Consider the following 21,020-nt stretch of genomic DNA (forward strand, 5'->3'; position numbering starts at 1 on the left):
TTAAATAAAAAAAATTAAAAGATGAATTTATAATTGTGTATAAAATACTACATTTATCATATGCTTATAACTTAATATAAATGATCTTTTATCTTCTTCATATACGAGGCAAAAAAATATCGACAATTAAGCTTAAATATACAAATTACATGTTTATTATTCATATAACATTTTTATTAAAATTAATCAATAAAATTATATTTTAAACTCTTTTATACATGATATTAAATACTTAAATTGTATTATATATAATTTTTAAAACTTTTTATTAATAATAAAAATAATTAATTCAATATAGTCATGAGTCGCCCTATTTAATTTATTGAATCACTCTGATTTATTGACCCGATCCCAAAATTTTGAAGCCTTCGTTTAACTACTCGTGGGCTTGACATGCTTTCCAAGTTCTGCGGTACTGTTTGAACTTTGAAGCCGATATCTGCATGACATTTATGATCGTGTTTGCACCGATGCACGGCCTTAACTCCCGTCACTATCGAAAGTCGCAGAGCGTTTTATCAGTAATGAGTAGGACACTATCATTTATGAGTGGGAGACTATTGGCTTGGTTTAGCGGTGAGAATATTTGAGTTAGTTGAGAATGTTTGTGAATAATAATAATAAAATAATAATAAAATATTAAATAGTAATAAAAAATATGTGAAAGGTAATAAATAGTAAAAAAATAAGTAAAAAATAATAATAAAGTAAAGAATAATAATGAGAATCTTGAGATATTCTCACTTGCCAAATATAATTGGCCCGATTTGGATATACAAAATTATCTCATATAATCTCATCGTTACAATTTTTTCAAACTCTTACACAAAATATTATAAATAATTTAACTTTTTTAAATTTAAAAATAAAAATTATATTAAAAAATTATATTCTAATAATATTTATTCAACTTTAAAAAAATATTTTATCTTATCTCAACTGAATAATCTTATAACCATTTGATGCTTGCTTTTGTTGCCAATCGTCATTGTTCATCTTCTTTAATTTGATCAGTTTGATTTCGATCGGGTCACCAAGAAAAGAGATGGGTCAGCCTCCTCCATTTCTGTGTAATATTGATGAGAAGGGCAAGTTAGTACCGTTCAAGGGGTCTCCACCATCCTTCTCTAGCGACATGGACGATCAGGCCCAAAGTGTATTCAAAACCTTCAACGATGGGGTTAATTCCACGATGAAATGGGCAACAATATCTTCAGTTGGTAAGCCGATAGAACTTCGTTTGAATCCTCAGGTGGCAGGCAGACCTTTCAATCTGTTGTTTAATAATAATATTGGGCTAGCAGCTTGTTATAGCTAGATATTCGAATTCCTCTTCGCTAGCTATAAATCAATATCATGTTTACGCTCCATAAGTCAAGAGCTAGCCTTTAATATGAGTCGCGGCCTGTTCTGTTCAAAGAATGGTGGATTGACAATTAGTTCGATCATACACTGTAGGACTGTTTAATCTATGAATTCTGTTAGTTATAAACCGTATTCATCACAATTTAAAAAATAATTTTTTTATTTTTTTTATTTTTATTAATTGCCGTGGAGGCCAGCAGGCTCAATAGCGATCGTCAACAAGTTCACGCATGCATAAACATGTTGCCCAGAAAATAAACGAAAATGTGAGAAGAGTATGATCGCCATCACGAAGTTAAGTCCAAAGTGATCATCGTTCGGGCTGGATTGCCAACCAACGTCACAACCATCATCGACAATAACTCGCCACAACTTGAGAACGAGGCGTGCATGGCAACTGATGCGTTTTAATATTCCACAGAGTTGTTTTCTTTAGAAAAACTTTATTCAGCAGTCCTACGCTGTTTTTATTTTTGATTTTTTTTCTCCTTCAACTGTGTATGGTGTAAGATTCCTAAGTAAAATAATTCTTTTCTTTAATTTATTTAAATACATAATCACTCATAGTTACGTAAGCTTGACCTCTACATGACTTTTTTGAAATTTGACAAGCAATTTATGTTTTAATGAAGGCTCAAAAAAACAATTTGATTCGAATCGATTCAACCTATTCAAAGATGTAATAGAACTAAACATATTTTAATTTATTTATCATTGTATTCGATAAGAAAGGTAGAAAATTGAAAGATAAAATATGTAGTTGATTATTTTTTTTAGTTGAACAAAAAAAAAAAAAAAAATTAAAAGATGAATGAGTATTTTGTATCAAATTTATAGTTGTGCATAAAATACTATATTTGCCATACGCTTAAAACTTAATATAAATGGTCTTTTATCTTCTCCGTATACGAGGCAAATAAAATCGACAACTAAGCGTAAATATACGAATTACATGTTTATTAAAATTATTTAGATTAATATCATATTTTATTGAAATTAATCAATAAATTTATATTTTAAACTCATTTATACATGATAGTAAATATTTGAATTGCATTATATGTGATTTTTAAAACTTTTTATCAACAATAAAAACAACTAATTCAATATAGTCATGAATTGGCGAATTTAATTTATTTGTTTAATGTTTTTGGTTGGAAATTTCCCTCCAAGATCAGCTCAATCAAGATTATAACGTGGATTCAGGTCACTGTTAAGATATAAAATAAATAATAAAATATATTTCTTCTTATCAATTTTAATTTTTGAAATTAATAGTGATTTTAAATTATATCAAAATAGAGATCCCGGATTAAAATATTGACTCTATACTCTATTTCATTTAATTAAATATCTAAAGAATCTCATTTTAAGATAATTGTTTGTACCTAAGACAACTATGAAAATGGATGGAAAATAGATGGAAACAACAAACAAAACCGACCAAATTGGGGCGGGGTGTGCCAATGTTACACTACAAATCTGTGAGTAGTGAAAATGGATGGAAAATCTGGAAAATATAAGGGATAAATCTGTAATATTGTATTGGAGTTGATAGTGAAAAATACTCTTCTTTGAGGGAGAGCTCATCCAACCAGTCTAACAATACAGTAAAATTCTAGATGAAAAGCATAACCGTCTGCTTACAGGAATTATAAGGCAAATATTAAAATTACTTAACTACCCTTATAATTAAGGCCTACGGCCCATAAAGAAAATTACTGAAATGAAACGTAAGCAGCTGGCCCATCGCATTCGTTCATTAGCCGGCTCCATGGTTATCTCCTAGCCCATTTGGCCCGTTCTGCACACCTAGCTTCTAGGGTCTTCTTCATTCCCGAACACCCACATTCTGAACCTTCAGCGCCGTAACCCTTCACTTCCGTCGTTCGTCCTCCATAGGCCTGTAACAGCCGAAGGAAATGTATTTTACTATTTCTTTCTACCATACAGAAATAACAAGGAAAAAAGTATTCCAGTAGCATCTTCTGCCTTAATGTATGAACAAATGAAAAGGGTCCTTGAATCAGCTTCACAAGTGAAAAATAGAACACTGAGAGAGAGAGAGAGAGAGAGAGAGAGAGAGAGAGAGAGAGAGAGAGATATTCTGCTCGGCCCACCTATGTAGAGGCAATTTCAATCTCATATGTCCTCATCAGGGGAGTGGCACCTATAGAGGTAGATCTTGTAACCGTTTGAGTTGATAGTTCTGAATCAAGAGAACTACCAGTCTGTAATGGAGGGGAAGGTGCAATAGGGCAAGGAGCGACACCCAACATGTGCTGGAATGGGTTCAAAGGTGTAGGGATTTCTACTACTCCTTCCAGCATCTTCACCACCTCACTCATCAAAGGCCTCGAATCTGGCCTATACTGAACACACAAGAGGGCTACCTTAACCATTCTCTCTGCTGTCTCTCTGTATTTCGCCTCTATTCCACACACCATGGTCAACTCTCCCAGTTCTCCACGTTCAAAATTTTTCCAAACCCACATTGGGAACCATTCTTGGCTCTCTGTAAGACGCGTGTCAAGGTTCCTTCTTCTACCTAATATTTCAAATAATAGCATCCCAAAGCTGTAAATGTCACACTTGTGGGTAATTGGATATGGCATCCACATTTCGGGTGCAGCATAACCAGGAGTCCCCCTTCCTCCTGTCATAGTGACGTGAGTATTTTCCCTGTTACAGAGCTTGGCCAATCCGAAATCAGCTACTTTAGGAAGGAACTTTGCATCCAAGAGAATATTTCCTGGTTTTATATCATAATGGATTATTCGTTGTTGACATTCTTCATGCAAGTAAGCAATCCCTCTGGCTGTGCCAACGGCAATCTCATGAAGATTTTCAAATCCTAATTTCTTGTTTTCATGGAATAAGTACATGTCGAGCGAACCATTCCCCATGTACTCATAAACAAGTGCTCTCAAGTGCTTCTCAAAACAGAAACCAAAAAGACGAACCAGATTCAAGTGATGAACTCTTCCAATTGTACTCACTTCTGCCATGAATTGTTCATCTATTCTCTTATCAGAGTTCCCATATAGAACTTTCACTGCCACTAGGGTCCCATTACTAAATATCCCCTTATAAACCGATCCAAATCCTCCTGAACCCAGCAAATTAGTGAAGTTGTCTGTTGCAATCCTGAGCTGCTGAGAGGTAAATCTGATTGGCTTCTCTCTTTCCATATCATTGAGAAATTTATCCATGGTGAGCGTCATAAATCTTGTGTCTGAACTAACAGTGCCGCTACCTGTTCGAGCTCTTAATTTATCGCATACCGCGAACACAATAGCAATCTTTACCATGACGACAACTGCAAAATGTTTCAATTTAATAAGAATCACCCTGCTGTTCAGAACTGTTTAGCAATGAATAACTCGAATGAAACAACATAGCTGGAAAAGAAAAGGAAGGTTTTTAGAATCTTACCCAAGCCCGCAACAATAGCAGCAATTGGTACCCCTTGCTCACCTGTACTAGACATTAAGATGGAAGTGGAATGCAGACTCTTGAGGCCCGTTTGTTTTCAGAGAGGAGATGAGATGAGATGAAATTTTTTAGGATATGTGTGAATGGTATTGAGATATATTGAGTATAGATGAGATAAGATAAGATAAAATTATATTTGTTTATATAAATGAGATAAGATTAGTTTGATTTTTTTTTTTTAAGTATTGATGGTGTGGGACCCACAGCTAATAATATTATTTTTAAAGCAGCCAAGTTAGCTGCTGAATCAGATTTACCCGTGCATGAACGGTGAAAGCAATGGCCTCATGTGCTTGAACGGCGTTTTCCTCCCAGCCTATCTATAGTTTTCGGATAATATAATAAATTCCTGTTTTTATTTCATGCTTCCTTTATGTTACATTGTATGTGTAATTAGACTTTTCCTTTTATTATATATTTCAGTGAGTCATTATCCGAAATTTTGATAAACTAAAAAAAAAAACCACAACCTCATTCACAATATATTATGCTAAAATCTTTTCTATCTCTTTTTATCAAATATTTGTTTGACATTCATAATATTTTGTAATGATTTTTGCTATTTATTATTACTAAAGCAGACACTCGTTAAAAAAAAGAGAAAAAAATATTAAAATAAATGTGATGCATGGATGAGGAATAATTTTTTTTTTATACTTAAAATTATTCGCGTCAGATTTGCTATACATAAATTTCATTGTGTTAATAAACCCATTATCGTCAAACCTATAACAATTTGGAAAAAATTAAAAATACCAACCATTAAACCTAACAAGTAAAAATAAATAAATAAGTAAATAACCAAATCCAATAACGTAATTCATCTACCATTTGTCATTAAATAAATAATATGTCAAGCATGATGAAAGATTGAGCAATCCACATCAACAATCGTACTGCTTGCTTAAATTCATTGCTCGCATAAAATATATCAGTTGTCGAAAATTTTAGGTAATTTCAATGCCAACAATAAAATATCAGTATTAAATACACGCGTAATTTTTAAATAACACCATCAATGGCCACCCCTTGCTTCCCACATAGAAATGGCAATCTCATCTCTAATCGCAGCCATATTGTTTTGGGCTTCAATTGACAAGTCTACATGAGCAGATGACGATGCCCCACCACCAACCGCAGGCTCAATTACTGGTAGATGCATCGTACTCTATGTCTGAAATATCCAGTCATCGGGGGTGACCGTTCTAATAAAGTTGTGCAGTACACAACACGCTGTAATAATCAGTCCTTGCCGCCCAACCGAATATGGAGGCATGTTGGAGAGAATGGTGAATCGTTCTTTTATAACACCAAATGTTCGTTCTACAATATTGCGAACTGTTGAGTGACGATAATTAAAATAATCTTTATACCCATGAAAATCCCTCTGATTGTGACGATCACTCCGGTGATAACGTTCTCTTGGATATGGGGGCAGCAATCCCGTAGTGCATGGATAAGCTGAATCCACAAGATAATACTGACCTGAGAGTCCATTTATTTTCAAAACACAAACTTCAATTAATATAAAGGCAAAAACAAATCAAGTTACAAGTTATAAATATTTTACAAAGTTAATAAAAAAGAAAATTACCCTCTGGTGGCCATGGAAAACGGGCTTTTGGATCACTTGCAGCATGGTGGAACACACGTGCATCATGCGCGGATCCCTCCCATCCAGTGTAAACAAATATAAATTTCATATCGAAGTCAACTATTGCCAACACATTTTGGGCAGCTCGGCCCAACCTATTTCGATATGCCTCGCGCAACTCAGTTGGGACGACAGCTGGTATCATCGTACCGTCCATCGCGCCAATGCATCCCTATCAACTCAATAAATAAATCCTGACTCGCGTACACAACCAACTAATGCATGATGTGATTGTTACATTGTATGTTGTACAAGAAAGTTTCAATTCGAATTGTTACCTGAAACCAAGGATAATTACTATGGTTGCTTGAAATAAAAGGGTGCACGTTGTCCGTTGGAGTTGGCACAATCAAATGTCTCCCAACCTCACATAATGCATTAATCACTTTTCTAACATTTTTATTGATTTTTTGTGTCGAATGTTGAAACCTATCCCCAACAATTCGCTGGCCTTCTGCGTGGCCCACAAGAAGGCAAAACATACCCACAGCTTCCTCCACCGTCACTTCTCTTCTAGAATCACGTACCAAATGATTGTTACGTAACAATGTGCATAAACAGTGGAATGTACGTACCTCCATACGAAACATAATCTTGCAGTTATCTGGATGACCATTTAAAATTTCAAAAATATATTGATGCTCTCGGAGGCCTATATTATGTTGTGGCCTTCGGTGATTCCTTCTCTGTCCGTGGGACAGTATCCTAATAACGTTGATGATATCTATGGGTTCCACCGGATCATCACTATCACTCCCGTCAGTCCAAGACCATTCTCTACTATATCATGTGGAACTACGTTAAAAACTCAAGACAAGTTCGGGAATAGACCAACAGGACTGACCTATAGCATTGGGAAGTTGTTTACATGAGTGTACGTTTCCATTCTAGACAAGAATAAGCAATCTCAATGTATGCAAAGATTCATGCAAACCTTTGGGATTCTTGGCCATATCCCGTATCTTCCATTTCCAAGCAAATGGAAATGAAATAATTTCAACAAAAATTATTTCATATATCACTTAAAATATACTTCTAAATTCTTATGAATATATATAGGCTTTTATATATACATATATTATATATATATATATATATTTATCAGTGCATCAAAACTATTTGGAGCTTTGGAGCAGTGTTTCACACAAAATATGCAATCCTTTTTGAGAGATAACATTCGTTGGACCAAACTGCTACCCAAATCAAAATCAATATTGAAGGAATCATCTTGTGTGAACAAAGGAAAAATGAAAAAAAAAATTATTATATGTGGGGGTTGTTCCCAATATTCAGAAAGTCCCAAGTATTGGGAGGTCCTCTTCAGTCCAAATAGTAACTGCCATGACATAACTAGAATAGACGGCAGAGTTATAAACTATTTTAAAATGAAGGCCCAAGTAATTGGGAGGTCCGCTTCAGTCCAAATAATTATTTCAATAACTAATGGTTTTTCTTTTCACTATTCTTGTTCATATGGTACTTTCCGTGGTCCTATGCATATGAAATAAACTAGATGTTACAACTGTTTTTTAGGAGAACTTTTATCAATGTTTCATGTTTGTATCTTACCCTCTCTGTCCTGATGTTTATAGTCGATTTATTCATAGCTTGACTCTGTCGAGTGTATGTAGGACTAGACATGGTACATGCTAATACATTTACTTTTACTTTAAATATATATTTACATCTTCATTCTCTTCAATAAAGTCACTTTTGCTTATAAATAAAAAAATATATATATTTATTTCAGTTATTAACATCAAAACTGTCTGGCTTAACCACGATATTGATGTTTCTCATATTTAACATCAGAACTGTTTGGGGTCTCCTTCCATCCATTCTTTCAAGTGAATATCAAAGGGTTGATACAATAAACAACAGAAACAAAGCATTTTGGAGAAGAACAATAACCTTTTTTGGAAGGCAACCTCTACCCTTAATGTAATTTTATGCCTTTGAGAAGTGTTGATGACGTGGAAAACCTATAGCTGCCCGTTGGGCAGAGAACCAGAAAAGTCAGATACCAAAATGTACATATCATCTAAGCCAAGTTCTCACTATGTATTTCAGAAATCAATTCAAGATCCATGAAATAACAAGATATAAACAAACTCTAATAACACCGAACCCATTGATTCAGAATTTTGTGGATCTAACTAACACATAACACAATACTGTTAATATAAAAAGATGGTTTCAGAGACATCACAACTGGAATGAAATAATAAAAACATGGACATCTTCCAAAGATGTCCATGAAACCTACAAATGTTAACAACAACGAAGGACACATAGAAAAACATATTACATAACGCCAATGAAAAATTACAACTCAACAAAGCAACTAATGAAGTTCTAATGCACAAGCTAGTGTCCAATCAACTATGCATAGCCCACGCTCTAATCAACTATGTATAGCCCACGCTCGCCTATGGACATCATCCATTACCAAAAATCCTCGTTGTGCAAGGGGGTTCATTAACCGATCAAACGCATGGGAGAAAATATCGTCAGGCAGTGGGGGCTGAAGTGCCTGTAACAAGGCCACAAAGTGTGAAAAAGCATCGAAACCATCATCACTATCCATGCAATGTGTGGATCCTCTACTACATTTTTCCCCTGACGCTTCTCCTCTCCCCTCATAACACTTTCGGCGTGCCTCATAGGAACGCGTGATCGCATCAACCATGTTCAATATCTTCTCGTCGTGCTGGTTCTTTTGCCCTCCCTTCTGATGCTTTCGAGAAGAGCAACTCGATGGTGTCTCCATGTCCATGGGAAATTGCGACGGGCCATCAAAGACAAAATCCCGACTGGTTTGGGTGCCAAGTGCCGGGCCCCGACGCCGCATCTCAGTGTCAAGACGCTCCTCCTCATCCGAAGATGGTGGTGGTTGGGTGGACGCGTGGTGGAGTGTGCCCGTTGCTACAGTAGCGCCAAAAACGGTACAGAGGTCTGCATATCGTGGGCAACCTGAGGTACGAAACTTCTTTACTTGTGGCTTGGCCTAGATAAAGAAATTTAAATTCAATATATTAGGGAGGGATTAAGGCAGGAAAAAGTGATAATGAATAAAGTGACTATTGCAAACAGTGGAAAATATGGCGTCGTTAGAGATTCGTTACCCTAATGGCATTTGCCCAGTGTTCGTCACTCCCTAGAACCGTTTTGGTATCAGGGTCTCATCCCATACCAGTTTGGTGCATGAGGTCTGTGAAAAGTCGTTGCATCATCTTAAGCCGATGTATTTTTCTCTTGATTTGACTCGCATCGTACGTCTTTACGCCCACAGCAGTAAGACGTGCAGCATAGGAAGCATGGTCCCTAGAAGTGATCCTCCCAGCCCTCAGTGCACCATTAAGGGCGTCAGCTAACATCATGTCAATGAAGACGTCCTCCATTCCATCTACCCATATTTCCCGATCAACGTGTGAAATATCGGCATCGGGGTCCATGTGAAAATGCTAATAATATGATATGAAATCCAAAGATGTTTATATCATACGTGGCTAAATAAATGAAAAATGAAATCCAAATTCTTTTATTTAGAAGTGGGCCATACCTGTCGAGGGTATGGTACTCGAGAGGAGCGTAGGTAGTAACGCTAACAAATAAAAAATATTGTTAAAAACAGTTTGGTGGCAACATGAAATCCAAATAAATCTGTGTTGTAAATTTTTTCACGTGATCACATACCAGCGTGAGATTAATTACCTACATCATCAATGAAGATGTTGTATAATGTTATTTTTCTGGGCAGAGACTTAGTAATTATTAGCAAGCATGAATGACACAAACTGCTAATATGCAGGAAATGCAATTAATTTGTAAAAGTGTCATGTGGGGGGTTGAAATTGCAAGGAAGTGAAAAGCAAAGAATTATAGTCTGAAAATTAACTGACCAATCGTTGTCCACTGCTTCGTAAATCATACCACAGATCATAAATGTTTGAAAAAAAATAATAACCATTTCGCTTGGTGAGATATATATATATACATATATATATGTATATATATGGTGGGCTGTGAGATGTCTGGGATAGACTTGATGATCGTTGGACACATCTTACATTAAGGGCTCGGTAGCCCTTAACCAATTGAAGGGAACACGAGGGGTTATTTGGATAAAAAATAACATCTCAACTCATTTCATTTACAATGTGAATAAAAAATTTTCAACCTTTTATACAAAATATAACAAGTACAAGATAGGCATGAATGCACTGAAGGACGAATTAGTGAAGCTGGATTTGTTCAATATGTAACCTATTATTTATTTTTATTTATTTATTTGATTGCCTAATAATCTAATCTATGGGATTGTTCAAGTGCTATGCTAGAAACGTTTGAATTTATCATTTGCATAGAACAAGGGAACCGAAGCAAATAAATGAAAAAAAGAAAAGCACATTCAATTGGTGATGTTAACTTTCATGGTATCCAAACACTTTCCTAGAGCAGTAACCTCTGTTATTTTTTTTCTTTAGTTCCTACTCCTATATATATCTCTCTAATCTTATAGGTGGATGCTGGGAAAGGAGCTGGAAACTTGATTGACCAGTTGGGACATAGAGGACCAGTTGAGTGAAGGGGTATTATCAGTTTCCAGCTCAAGAAGGTGCTAAATTTTAGACTTTACATTCAGGCAGAACTGGATCAGATCTTTGTTTGTGCTTATTTGACAAATCAGCCTTTCATTTTCTAACATTCCATTGTAATTTTGTTTAAATAACCGCAATACTATAGTTTTTTTACTCAAAGATGATCAGATTTGGATAATATAATACACATTGGAGATGTGATAAAGTTTCAGCCTTTTTTTTTATGCTTTCCGAAATGGGTATGTATATAGGACTTATTCCAGGCCTATATGCACCCATTTAAGTCCCAATCAATCATTCACAATGATTAAATGGCAGCCAAACTTTCAATTAAAAGCTGGGTTCATACGGGGAATTTTAGGTAGTTTGCAGCTCTTCAATTTCCTTTCTCCACTAGAAATTTCTGTCAATGTGAGTTTCATCTAGATCAATTCAAGATGCAAGTTACCTTCACTTTTTTGCATCTAATATGAATATCATGCTAAAATCCAAAATCCACCGAGAATTCTTCTCAGATAAACCAGATGGATGAAAACTCAACTGCCCAACCTTATGAATTTCAGCTATTCAGCTCTCAATGATACAAATATGATCAATCCGCTTACATGTTGCCCCATAATTTTGATGACCTATGAATGATTATACTTCTTAAAAAATCAAAACCAAATAACCGTTCACAACATCGTACTTCCATTCTTCCTTCTCTTATGAATTTGTTTTTCTCCAGAGGAAAACAAATTCATAGGGATCACCAAATTGTCATCAAAATAGGCACATGAAAGCAGAATCTAGAGGAACCCAATTAACTTGACACCTCCCTCCGCTCCAATCCCACCAACCAATAATATTTTTTTTCCAATTCCTGGTCCAACAAATTTGCCAATAACTGACGATAATTAAATTATTTTGGTATTTGGTGGTCATCAAGTTTTTTAATGCAAATATTACAGACAAGCCGATTAGTAATAGGGTTTTTATGTGCCCATCAGTTGGTCATAGAAATGTGTTCATCCCTTTTAAATTCAAACACACAACAGAGTCCATTCAAACCCAAAACATCCAACAACCACTAATCGATCCACAACCACAGACAAATCAGTCCAATGCATAGTTGAGGGATATGAAATTTCGATATTTGCAAAAATTATTCATATAAAAAACAAATATTAGAGGGTTCTTTTCACAATACCTGGTATGACCTCGTTGTCGGACCCGTGCTGCCCTTGGAGAGGATGGTGAGGGAGCATTTATGGCAGTTGTTTTTGAGAGATAAACCGGGGTTGCAGCACCTAACCGTGGTGGATGAGCGGGGGGTTTCGACGGCTTTCGGCATTTTCGTATATGTAGGCTGCTTCGAGAAATTTCAAGGGGAGAAGAAGACTTCGCAGCAATCACAATCGTGATGGGTAGGGGAACAGGGGAGATTCGCACGGCAAGAACCACATAGGTTCTGAACCATTGTGTCGATATCAATTCAAGATGAGCTTTTCTCGGGATGTCGTTTGGAAGGAAATCTGAATGGCGAGGTGTAAGATGGCAGCGGAGGGATGCACGAGAATCAGATCTTCCCGAGAGAGATGGAATCGAAATCTTGTGCGATGGGATGGCCTGGTGAAAGAAGATTCGCACTGCTCTTCAAGTCGAAATGGGACTTAGGGAGAGAGGAGACAGACTGCAAGATTCGCACGGTGGAAAGCAGCGAACACTTCTGAGTGAAGGGAGAGAACTACTGAGATGAAATGTTGGGATAAAATTGTGTTTGTTTTCGGAAACTATCTAACCGTACGAAAATTAGTTTTAAGGTTTTCAAAGTTTTGGGTGTATCTTCGAAAACAAACGGGGCCTTAAAGCCCTACTGTAAACTCTATGGCACGCAAAGAGTTCAAATTTGATAAGGGAAATTTTTGAATAGCTAATATGTACAACATGAAGTTTGGAACAGAAGAGTGAAGATCATATCTTGATTTCTATTGAACCTTGAAACGCAGAGCCCCTGTGATGATATCACGAATTGACCAATGTTCCCTTGAGCAATAATTTATGCTTTTCCATTGTATATTAAATATGGGTATACTTGAAACCGTGTGGGGTCTGCTTACCGTCGTTGAAACGCACCACTATTGTCTCTATTATTTACCCGATCCTTACGGCTTACCCGATTCCAATTTTTGCAGCCTTCGTTTAACTACTCGTGGGCTTGACGTTGCTTTCCAAGTCCTGCAAGTACTGTTTGAGGCCAATATCTGCATGACATTTATGATCATGTTTGCACGGCCTTAACTCCCGTCACTATCGAAAGTCAACACGTAGAGCGTTCTATCATTCATGAGTAGGACACTATCATTTATGAGTGGGAGACTATTGCATATAAATTCTAAAGTTTACTCCGTGTGTGGTTTTGCTTGGAATATGCTTCCCTTGAAGAGCTCCGTTAATAAAGCGCGTCTTGAGTGTACTTGTTTAATGTTTTTGGCTGGAAATTTACCTCCAAGATCTGCTCAATCAAGATTCTAATGCGGATTCATGCCATTGTTATAATATAGAATAAATAATAAAATTATTTTTTTTATCATAACTTAAACTTTAAAGATAAATAATGATTTTATAAGTACTTCTAGTCAAAGTCAATCATGAAAGCAAATATATGCATTTAGGCCGGTTTGGATATATAAAATTATCTCATTTCATCTCATCATTATAATTTTTTTAAACTTTCACATAAAATATTATAAATAATTTAATTTTTTTAAATTCTAAAATAAAAATAATACTAAAAAATTAAATTCTAACAATATTTTATTCAACTTTTAAAAAAATATCTCATCTCATCTTAATTACGTATCCTAACGACTTGATGCTTGCTTTTGTTGCCAATCGTTATTGTTCATCTTCTTTAATTTGATCAGTTTGGTTTCGATCGGGTCACCAAGAAAAGAGATGGGTCACCCTCCTCCATTTTTGTGGAATATTGATGAGAAGGGCAAGTTAGTACCGTTCAAGGGGTCTCCACTATCCTTCTCTAGCGACATGGACGATCAGGCCCAAAGTGTATTCAAAACCTTCAACGATGGGGTTAATTCCACGATGAAATGGGCAACAATATCTTCAGTTGGTAAGCCGATAGAACTTCGTTTGAATCCTCAGGTGGCAGGCAGACCTTTCAATCTGTTGTTTAATAATAATATTGGGCTAGCAGCTTGTTATAGCTAGATATTCGAATTCCTCTTCGCTAGCTATTAATCAATATCATGTTTACGCGCCATAAGTCGAGCTAGCCTTTAATATGGGTCAAGGCCTGTTCTGTTCAAAGAATGGTAGATTGAAAATTAGTTCTATCATCCAGCGCATTTTTTGGTGGGTTTGAACAAGTATTTCAGACAGCTCGGTATTATTTTAAATAATGTTATATATAGTCATAGAATATATAAATATCGTACAGTTATTTTTAAAAAAAGTGAAATCTACTATTAAATAATTATTATTTTTTCATGTGGAGCTCATATTTATTCACTTTCAAAGTGATTGCACGTCATTTGCACACTCACGACCGTAATTATCGTTTTTCTTTTTTGAGTTCTATTACCTACAATCACTTTTACTTTTTATGCATTTTATTAATCTAATTGGCTAAAATAATTATTTTATATTAAAAAAATAAGACAACCAATCACATTAGTGGAATGCACAAAAGTGAGCATATAAAATTTTTAATTTTTTCCCCTATTTTTTAGAGACCAGAAATAAATAGAAAGTCCATGAATTTATCCGAATTAAAAAAAAAACTTTTAATTCTCTAATAAAATACTCATTTATATGGCTTTAATCTATGAATTCTGTTAGTTATAACCCGTACTATTCATCACAATTTAAAAAATAATTTTTTTTATTTTTATTAATTTCCGTGGAGGCCAGCAGGCTCAATTGCGCTCGTCAACATGTTCACGCATGCATAAACTGCATGTTGCCAAGAAAATAAACGAAAATGTGAGTGCACGATCGCCATCACGAAGTTGAGTCCAAAGTCATCGTTGGGGCTGGATTGCCAACCAACGTCACAACCATCATCGACAATAACTCGCTGCAACATGAGAGCGAGGCGTGCATGGCAACTGATGCGTTTTAATATTCCACAAATTTTTATTTTTTAGAAAAATTTTATTCAGCGGTCCTAAAGTATACATCTGTTTTTTTTTAATCCACAACAAGTGTATAATGTAGGATTACTGAGTAAAATAATTCTTTTCTTTAATATATTTAAGTATATAACCACTTATAGGTTATGCAGGCTTGATCGCAGCATGATTTCTTTGAAATTTGACAAATAATCTATGTTTTAATGAAGGCTCGAAAAAACAATTTGATTCAACATATTCAAAGATATGATAGAACTAAATATATATTAATTAATTTATTATTGTATTCAATAAAAATATTAAAAAATTGAAAGATAAAATATGTAGTTCATTATTTTCTTTTGTTGAACAAAAAAAATATTTAAAAGATGAATGAGTATTTTGTATCAAATTTATAGTTGTGTATAAAAAACTACATTTGCCATATGCTTATAACTTAATATAAATGGTATTTTTCTTCTTCATATACAAGATAAAAAAATGTCAACAATTAAACTTAAATATACGAATTATATGTTTATTGAAACTATTTAAATTCATATCATATTTTATTGAAATTAATCAATAAATTTATATTTTAAACTCTTTTATACATAATATTAAATACTTGAATTGTATTATATATGATTTTTAAAACCTTTTATTACAAATAGCAATAACTAATTCAATATAATAATGAATCACCCTATTTAATTTATCGAGCATTGATCCGACCATTCCAATTTTGGAAGCCTTCGTTTAACGTGGGCTTGACCTTGTTTTCCAAGTCCTGCGGTACTATTTAAAGCCAATATATATATATATATATATATATATGAATGACATTATGATCTTGTTTGCGCCTTAACTCCTGTAGATATCGAAAGTCAACATGTAGAGCGTTTTATCATTTAGGAGACTATTCCAGGCTGCATCTAATTCTAAAGTTTACTCCGTGCGTGGTTTTGCTTGGAATAATCTTCCCTTGAAGAGCTCCGTCAATAAAGCGCGTCTTGACCATACTTGTTTAATGTTTTTGGTTGGAAATTTCCCTCGAAGATCAGCTCAATCAAGATTATAACGTGGATTCAGCTCAATGTTAACATATAACATAAATAATAAAATTTATTTTTTTTATCAGTTTAAATTTTTGGGACCATTGGTGATTTTACATAATATCAAAGTAGAAGTCTTGAGTTTGAATCTTCATTCTACACTCTACTTCATTTAATTAAATATTTCACATATTGAGTTATCTATTGAGGAGAAGTCTGACCTACACGTGATGAAGAGTATTAAGATATAAAATAAATAATAAAATCTACTTCTTCTTATCATAACTTAAATTTTTTAAATAAGTGATATGTCACAAGTATTTCTAGTCAAAGTCAATCATGAAAACAAATCCATGCATTTACTTGATGCTTGTTTTGTTGCCAATCGTCATTATTCATCTTCTTTAATTTAATTTGATCAGAAGGGCGAGTAAGTACCGTTCATGTTCAAGGGCTCTCCACCATCCTTCTTTAGCGACATGGACGATCAGGCCCAAGGTGTGTTCAAAACCTTCCACGATGGGGTTAATTCCACGATGAAATGGGCAACAATATCTTCAGTTGGTAAGCCGATAGAACTTCGTTTGAATCCTAAAATAAAAACATGTATCGGATTCTGTTACTTGTTCCTTAATTTCAAATATATATTTTTTAAAACAGGCTTCTGTTTCTTGTTTATTTACTTTTTATCAACAGTACTGATGTTCCTCATGCATGCTTCGAGTTTGTCGGGGAAAAAAATTACGTACTATTGTCACTTTTGGAACGTTCTTATATATTGGTGCGAAGAATCCTTACGGACAAACAAATTCGTCCTGATTTTTAAGTTTACATGTTAATTAAGAATTTTTCCCCTCATTTTTCAGTTTCTGGTGTGGTGATGACCATTGCAATTGTAGCCATAGTGTATGCCATTATTGATTGCTTGAGAAAGGCAGGAACTGCAATTCCTGGTTATACCAGGGTAGCCACCGAAGACACCGATAAAGCAACAGATCCACATCCATCATCCAATCATGACATTGAGAAAGCAGCAACATCACCTCCTCTCCTCGTCGAGAATACGACGATAGAGAGATTTCTCAGCAACATGGCAAGAGAGAAGCCCGTCAGGCTCTCACCTGAGCAACTTAAAGATTTCACTGAAAACTACTCCACCTTCTTAGGTTCAGGTGGTTTTGGTGTAGTCTTCAAGGGGCGATTCCCAAATGGAGTGCAAGTGGCTGTCAAAGTGCTTAATGGCGATTTGAATAAGCAAGTTGAAGAGCAGTTCATGGCGGAAGTTAGCACCATGGGAAGAACTTACCATATCAACCTAGTCAGACTCTATGGCTTCTGCTTTGACCCCACCATTAGAGCACTCGTTTACGAGTACATGGAAAATGGTTCCCTCGACAAGTTCTTGTTCAGCAACACCCAAGAGATGGAGTGGGAGAAACTTCCTGAAATTGCAATCGGGACGGCAAAAGGAATTGCTTATTTGCATGAGGAATGTCAACAAAGAATCACTCACTATGATATAAAGCCAGGAAATGTGCTTCTTGACAATAGTTTGAATCCGAAAGTTGCAGATTTCGGGCTAGCAAAGCTTTGCAAAAGGGGAAGCAGTGACTTAATATTGACAAAAGGCAGAGGGACACCAGGATATGCTGCTCCAGAGCTTTGGAAGCCTTATCCTGTGAATCACAAATGTGATGTTTACAGCTTTGGTATACTGCTCCTTGAAATTATTGGGGGGAGGAGACATTTTGATGATAATGAAAGTGAGTCACGGCAATGGCTTCCAAGATGGACATGGGACATGCTTGAGAATAATGAATTAGCAGTTATGATGGCGCTTTTCGGGATTGAAGAGAAGAACAGAGCGAAGGCAGAGAGGATGGCAATGGTGGCTCTATGGTGTCTTCAATATTCACCAGATGAGAGACCTCTCATGAGTACTGTGGTGAAGATGTTGGAGGGAAGCATTGATGTTGGTCCACCACCTTTTCCTTTTGAACACATGGTGTCTCCTAGACCAACTATGAACTTACATAATGGAAGCCATGGGGATTCTGTTACTTCATCGTCGTCAATGGAAAACACTCTTGAGAAATCCAAATCCAACCCTATACATAAAACCTTAGAGATTGAACTAGCTACTTAGATCTGTAGATCCGGGAGTGATGATTGTCTATCTATACATATATAGACACTTTCTCCACTACTGTTTGCCTATATTGATATGAGCTGTAATTTTTCAAGTAGATTCATCCCCACGAATTAAATTTATTCCAATGCCATGGTTTATGTACAATGTTGACCAATATCAGTAGATCATCCTGATTGCTCCCAGATTGGGGATGTGCCATGACTAGTGTGGCCTTCTGTCCTCTCTTATATGGTCAACCGCGTGTTCTATTCCATATAGGGCCAACAATATTTTCTATTTGTTGCCCTTCAAAAGATCAATGACAGCCCAAGAATATTGAACATAATTTGTATCACATAATTTCAGAATCTATACATTCTGCTGCAATTTTCGTTGATAATGGGGATTGGACCACTGTACCAGTTGCAAAGCTGAGAAGAGCAAGAATACCACGACTTCAAGAAATTGGCAATATATTATGCTCACTCTTACAGCCAACAAAAGCGAACAAAATATCCAATGAATCTCATTTTAAGATGATTGTTTGTACTTAAAACAGCTATGAAATTAAGAGGGAGCAACTAAATTTCTAAGAAACAACAAACAAAATCAACCAAATTGGGTCGGGGTGTGCAAAGGAAATGTATTTTACTATTTCTTTCTACCATACAGATATAACAAGGAAAAAAGTATTCTAGTAGCATCTCCTGCCTTAATGTATGAACATATGAAAAGGGATCCTTGAATCAGCTCAATAAGTGAAAAATAGAACACTGATGAGAGAGTGAGAGAGAGACAGATTCTGTTCAGCCCAACTATGTAGAGGCAATTTCAATCTCATATTTCCTCATCAGGGGAGTGGCACATATAGAGGTAGATCTTGTAATCGTTTGAGTTGATAGTTCTGAATCAAGAGAGCTACCAGTCTGTAATGGATGGGAAGGTGCAATAGGGCAAGGAGCAACAACCAACATGTGCTGGAATGGGTTCAAAGGTGTTGGGATTTCTACTGCTCCTTCCAGCATCTTCACCACGTCACTCATCAAAGGCCTCGAATCTGGCCTATACTGAACACACCAGAGGGCTACCTTAACTATTCTCTCTGCTATCTCTCTGTATTTCGCCTCTATTCCACACACTATGGTCAACTCTCCCAGTTCTCCATATTCAAACTTTTTCCAAACCCACCTTGGGAACCATTCTTGGCTCTCAGCAAGACGCGTGTCAAGGTTCCTTCTTCTACCTAATATTTCAAATAATAGCATCCCAAAGCTGTAAATGTCACACTTGTGGGTAATTGGATATGGCATCCACATTTCGGGTGCAGCATAACCAGGAGTGCCCCTTCCTCCTGTCATAGTGACGTGAGTATTTTCCCTGTTACAGAGCTTGGCCAATCCGAAATCAGCTACTTTAGGAAGGAACTTTGCATCCAAGAGAATATTTCCTGGTTTTATATCATAATGGATTATTCGTTGTTGACATTCTTCATGCAAGTAAGCAATTCCTCTGGCTGTGCCAACGGCAATCTCATGAAGATTTTCAAATCCTAATTTCTTGTTTTCATGGAATAAGTACTTGTCGAGCGAACCATTCCCCATGTACTCATAAACAAGTGCTCTCAAGTGCTTCTCAAAACAGAAACCAAAAAGACGAACCAGATTCAAGTGATGAACTCTTCCAATTGTACTCACTTCTGCCATGAATTGTTCATCTATTCTCTTACCAGAGTTCCCATATAGAACTTTCACTGCCACTAGGGTCCCATTACTAAATATCCCCTTATAAACCGATCCAAATCCTCCTGAACCCAGCAAATTAGTGAAGTTGTCTGTTGCAATCCTGAGCTGCTGAGAGGTAAATCTGATTGGCTTCTCTCTTTCCATATCATTGAGAAATTTATCCATGGTGAGCGTCATAAATCTTGTGTCTGAACTAACAGTGCCGCTACCTGTTCGAGCTCTTTTATGGCATACCACGACCAAAATAACAATCTTTACAATGATGACAACTGCAAAGTGTTTAAACTTAATAAGAACCACCCTGCTGTTCAGAACTGTTTAGCAATGAATAACTCGAATGAAACAACATAGCTGGAAAAGAAAAGGAAGGTTTTTAGAATCTTACCCAAGCTCACAACAACAGCAGCTACCTCGGCAGTTGGTACCCCTTGCTCTCCTGTACTAGACATTAATATGGAAGTGGAATGCAGACTCTTAAAGCCCTACTGTAAACTCTATGACACGCAAAGAGTTAAATTTGATAAGGGAAATTTTTGAATAGCCAATATATATGTACAACAAGAAGTTTGGAACAGGAGTGAAGATCATATCTTGATTTCTATTGAACTTTGAAACGCAGAGCCCCTGTGATGATATCACGAATCGACCACCTTGTGCAATTTATGCTTTTCCATTGTATATTACGAGTATACTTGAAACCGTGTGGAGTCTGCTTACCGGGGATACTTGAAAAGCCGGCCATTAATATTAATATGTAAGTTAGAAGATTATGACATTTTACAATTGATCATACATCTCAAGGTTAATCCAACCATGTCTCCATTGATGCCCTTTCTCCTAGTACCGTCGCCACTATTGTCTCTAT

General features: G+C 35.9%; 4 protein-coding genes across 5 annotated transcripts; 1 reads left to right on the plus strand and 3 right to left on the minus strand.

Moving 5' to 3' along the window:
* The first annotated feature begins 1,022 nt into the window (after positions 1 to 1,022).
* Positions 1,023 to 18,575, plus strand: LOC121261042 (rust resistance kinase Lr10-like). Of its 2 annotated transcripts, XM_041163182.1 has the most exons (3): positions 1,023 to 1,087; positions 16,708 to 16,846; positions 17,149 to 18,575. In XM_041163182.1, exons 2-3 carry the CDS (start codon positions 16,726 to 16,728, stop codon positions 18,426 to 18,428), a joined length of 1,401 nt encoding a protein of 466 aa, XP_041019116.1. In that variant the 5' UTR covers positions 1,023 to 1,087; positions 16,708 to 16,725; the 3' UTR covers positions 18,429 to 18,575. The 2 variants fall into 2 exon arrangements, with proteins under 2 accessions (XP_041019116.1, XP_041019115.1); XM_041163181.1 differs by lacking the exons at positions 1,023 to 1,087; positions 16,708 to 16,846 and adding an exon at positions 13,984 to 14,227.
* Positions 3,451 to 4,849, minus strand: LOC121261044 (G-type lectin S-receptor-like serine/threonine-protein kinase At1g34300). Its single transcript, XM_041163184.1, has 2 exons — positions 4,801 to 4,849; positions 3,451 to 4,684 (listed from the first exon to the last, which is right to left on the minus strand). The coding sequence occupies exon 2, from the start codon at positions 4,674 to 4,676 to the stop codon at positions 3,486 to 3,488; it is 1,191 nt and encodes a 396-aa protein (XP_041019118.1). The 5' UTR covers positions 4,677 to 4,684; positions 4,801 to 4,849; the 3' UTR covers positions 3,451 to 3,485.
* Positions 6,029 to 6,671, minus strand: LOC121260296 (putative nuclease HARBI1). Its single transcript, XM_041162122.1, has 2 exons — positions 6,455 to 6,671; positions 6,029 to 6,345 (listed from the first exon to the last, which is right to left on the minus strand). Exons 1-2 carry the CDS (start codon positions 6,669 to 6,671, stop codon positions 6,029 to 6,031), a joined length of 534 nt encoding a protein of 177 aa, XP_041018056.1.
* A 162-nt stretch (positions 18,576 to 18,737) lies between the features above and the next one.
* LOC121261043 (rust resistance kinase Lr10-like) lies at positions 18,738 to 20,812 on the minus strand. The gene is made up of 2 exons (XM_041163183.1): positions 20,541 to 20,812; positions 18,738 to 20,424 (listed from the first exon to the last, which is right to left on the minus strand). Exons 1-2 carry the CDS (start codon positions 20,602 to 20,604, stop codon positions 19,229 to 19,231), a joined length of 1,260 nt encoding a protein of 419 aa, XP_041019117.1. The 5' UTR covers positions 20,605 to 20,812; the 3' UTR covers positions 18,738 to 19,228.
* Positions 20,813 to 21,020: the final 208 nt, after the last annotated feature.

This window comes from Juglans microcarpa x Juglans regia, chromosome 4D, assembly GCF_004785595.1.
Source record: "Juglans microcarpa x Juglans regia isolate MS1-56 chromosome 4D, Jm3101_v1.0, whole genome shotgun sequence".
Taxonomy (NCBI): domain Eukaryota; kingdom Viridiplantae; phylum Streptophyta; class Magnoliopsida; order Fagales; family Juglandaceae; genus Juglans; species Juglans microcarpa x Juglans regia.